Source organism: Rhinolophus hipposideros, assembly GCF_964194185.1.
Source record: "Rhinolophus hipposideros genome assembly, chromosome: 10".
NCBI classification, from domain to species: Eukaryota; Metazoa; Chordata; class Mammalia; order Chiroptera; family Rhinolophidae; genus Rhinolophus; species Rhinolophus hipposideros.
Window position 1 is genome coordinate 86,024,124 of NC_138056.1, and position 3,221 is coordinate 86,027,344.

At 57.7% G+C, this 3,221-nt stretch overlaps 1 protein-coding gene across 1 annotated transcript; it reads right to left on the bottom strand.

Annotated features, from left to right (window-relative positions):
• Nucleotides 1–271: 271 nt before the first annotated feature.
• On the bottom strand, nucleotides 272–1,902 carry LOC308503475 (trehalase-like; the record flags this gene model as incomplete). Its single annotated transcript, XM_081062750.1, has 5 exons — nucleotides 272–424; nucleotides 643–696; nucleotides 931–1,043; nucleotides 1,387–1,498; nucleotides 1,765–1,902. The coding sequence occupies 5 exons, from the start codon at nucleotides 1,900–1,902 to the stop codon at nucleotides 272–274; spliced, it is 570 nt and encodes a 189-aa protein (XP_080918876.1).
• Nucleotides 1,903–3,221: the final 1,319 nt, after the last annotated feature.

The window sequence follows — 3,221 nt, forward strand, 5'->3', positions numbered from 1 at the left end:
TTCCCAATGTAATAGTTGCAACATCCCTTCTTTATCTGAGTCTAGTTCTGATGCTTTCTCTGTCTTCTCTGTCTCTGATGCTTTCTCTCTTTTCTTTTTTACCTTTTAGCATACTTTGTAATTTCTTGTTGAAAACTGGACATAATGTATTGGGTAAAAGAAACTTAGTACTGGTTCTTGTAGAGGTTTTGGAATGTGAGTTTTTGCTCTGGTAAGTTGTGGCAGCTGGAGCCAGAGGAGGAACTGAAGGCAGACGGGGCACTGAGGCCCATCACTGTGGCAGGAAGCTGAACAGGAGGCTAAGGAACAGGGCAGCTGCGAGGCAGTGGGGCTCCAGGAAAGCTGTCTGGGTCCCTGAGCTCAGCCGGTCACCATAGCAGTCCAAGAGCATCAGGACCACTCCATTGGTCCAGCCAAACCACTCCTGGAGAGAGGCATGACCAGTGGGGGCAAGACCTTTGGGAAAGGTCCCTGTAGGGGGTATGGATCTCTACCCAGAGCCTCTGGCCTTGCCTAGTCTCAGGAGTACCAAGGAGCACCAGTCAGGCTCCTCCCTGTGGACCTACAGCCTAGAGAGGGGAGGTCATGGTCAGCTGGGAGAGCAGAGGCCCATAGTTCCCTCTAGGTTGTTGGCCCACTCACCTGAACTTCATACTCCCCTCCGCCACCCGGCTGTCCACCGTTGCTGATGTCATACTGGGGACAAGAGGGCAAACTCTAAGGTCAGTACTACCCCCAGCCCACGCACCCCAGCCCTCTAGGGGAAGCGAGAAATAGGAGCCCCTTTGGGAGAAGCTGCTCTGGTCTGCAGTGCCCAAGAATAGCCACTGGGTGCCGCCACTGTCCCTGGGCCTGGACTTTGCAAAGCCTGACAATTCCATGTCACCATGGGGAGGAAGACTGGTGGGATGGTGCTCAGGGCCAGCTCACCTTCTCGTACATGGCTGACTTTTGGGAGTAGACATCAAAATTGGTTTGGATCCAATTCTGCGCCAGCTGGAAAGCCACTTCCTGGGTCCTGGGTGAAGGGGACTTGGCCAGCCCTGGACCCCGCCCCGAGGCAGGACACTGAATCTCCAGAGCCATCTCGGGGGCCAGAGGCCCAAGCCTAACTCTCCTCAAGGGGGGAGAGAGGGCCCTAAGACCTCCTTCCTGGAGCCACAGGCCAACCTGCTCTAATCCAGGGTGCAGGTTTGGAGGGGCAGGACGGCCGATTCCCCCGACGGGTGGGAGTGGACGTAAATGTTCGCTGAGCGGGAGGCCGAGGGAGCAGAGGAGTCAGAGACAGGCCCCCACATCCTTTGTTCACACCTCCCTAGTGCTAGGGAGGCCGACCCTCTACACCCACAGGATAAGGCCCTGGATATGCCCATCCCTGCCTCCTACCTCTGATGACCAAGTCCTGCAGGGGGGCCCAAGCATTGGGGAAGTCCCACTGCTGGCCTGTCTTCCAGAGAGAGGTCGGGATCCCATACCGGTAGGTCAGGATCTTGCTGTCCTGGAAGGTTCCAGACATGACTGTGACTGTGGGTGGGGGCTGGGCAGGGAGCCAGAAGGCTGGGCCCTCCTAAAGCCAGATGTCCCTTTCCTGGTCTTCTCTTCTTGGCTCACAGCTTCCCCCTGGTGGCTGCCTCGGGACTTAGGCTAAGACTCAGGGTTGGAAGCAGGAGGAAGAGGCTGTCACTTACCAGAAGTCACTGCTCAGTCAGGGAGAGAACAGGTGGTCCTGCGCCTAGTATACCAGCCTGCCAGCTGCCCCCTTACCTCCAGGTATTTCAGAGCCTTGTCCACGACACCTGGGTCAGAGAAGCAGCCAGCCCAGAGAGGAGCGAAGTTGGATAGGTGAAACTGGGGTCTTTCTGTGCCCACAGTTGCAGTTGAAGAAGACACCTGTCTCCACATCAAACAGGATGGCCTTCAGGGCAGTGAAACACTGTTTCTGCAAATTTCAGTACTTCATAGTTTTGGAGTCATTTTCTGGGGTGGCATTAGTTTAGATGGAGTAACCAGGGTTCCTTACCTTGGCCTCTAACAAAGACCTCTAGAGCTATAAGAATTTTATAAAGAATTTCTCAAAAAGAACAGGGCAACATCTGCTTCTAACTCCTCACCTCCTCCCTGAAGCCCTCCCAGCCTCTCCCCAGGCAAACCTAGTCTGTCCTGCCACCTCCAGCCTGCCCAATCTTGCTCAACACCACGTGGTAATTGCTCACTCTCCTCCGAGCTCCTCAGGCCAGGACTCTGCTCAGGAATGATCACTGCTACTGCTGATGGTGGCCCAGCCCTGTGAGCAGCACAGTCCTTTCATGGCACTTTCTCTCCTGCTGTCTGAGGCTCAGAGAGCGCAGCGGTTTGTCCAAGCCTGCACGGCACCTGTCCTCCCACCCGGCCTCCCCAGGCCCTGGCACCCACAGGCTCCTTGGCTAGTGTGGGCTGCTTCCCCCGCCAGCCCCCACACCAACAAACCCAAGCCCCATTCCATTACTCCCCTCAACACCTCTCTCCCACTAAAACCACACTCACTCATACAGAACTAGCAGGAAAGGAACAGAGCAAATACCTGTCACGGACACGCGGCCAGCCCCCCTCTGATCCCACCTTGCTCTCTCTCGGCCACGTTCACCCACCTCTGCCTCACTGGGGAAAGGATGGGCCAGAGAACGGGGGGCCCTGTGTCCCTGGGCCTGGCTTGCTGGTGGCAGCAGAGATTTGGAAGGCCAGGGGAGCCGGAAAAAATGGGCCCCTACCAGGGTCCTAGTAGTGGCGGCTGCTTGGTGTGGGGTCGGGGCTCCCACACACCGTCGCACTCAGTGGGGACTGCAGAGGCCTGCACGTGGGGGTGAGCAGGCCGGATTCCCAGAGGCCCAGGCCTTGATCAGCCCGCAGTGCTGCGCAGTAGCAGAGCAGAACCCAAGCCTGGGCTGCCTGGCTCCAGAGCCTGCAGCTGCCAGGGCCCCCACTGCGTGGGGAAGTGGGGGTCGAGGCTCCCGGTGCCCTCTCTCCTGACTGTAGGTGAAACCAGACGTCCTCCGCCACCCTGAGCGGTTCTCTCTGATCTACTCACAACACCCGTTCATTGTGCCCGGCGGATGCTTTCTCGAGTTCTACTACTGGTGAGTAACCAGGGGCTTCAGGGATGGGAGCAGTGGGGAGCCCAGGGCCAGCGAGGGCCTGAGCATGGTGTGGCACCCTGTGGCCTGAGTGTGCAGGGCAGAGGGCGT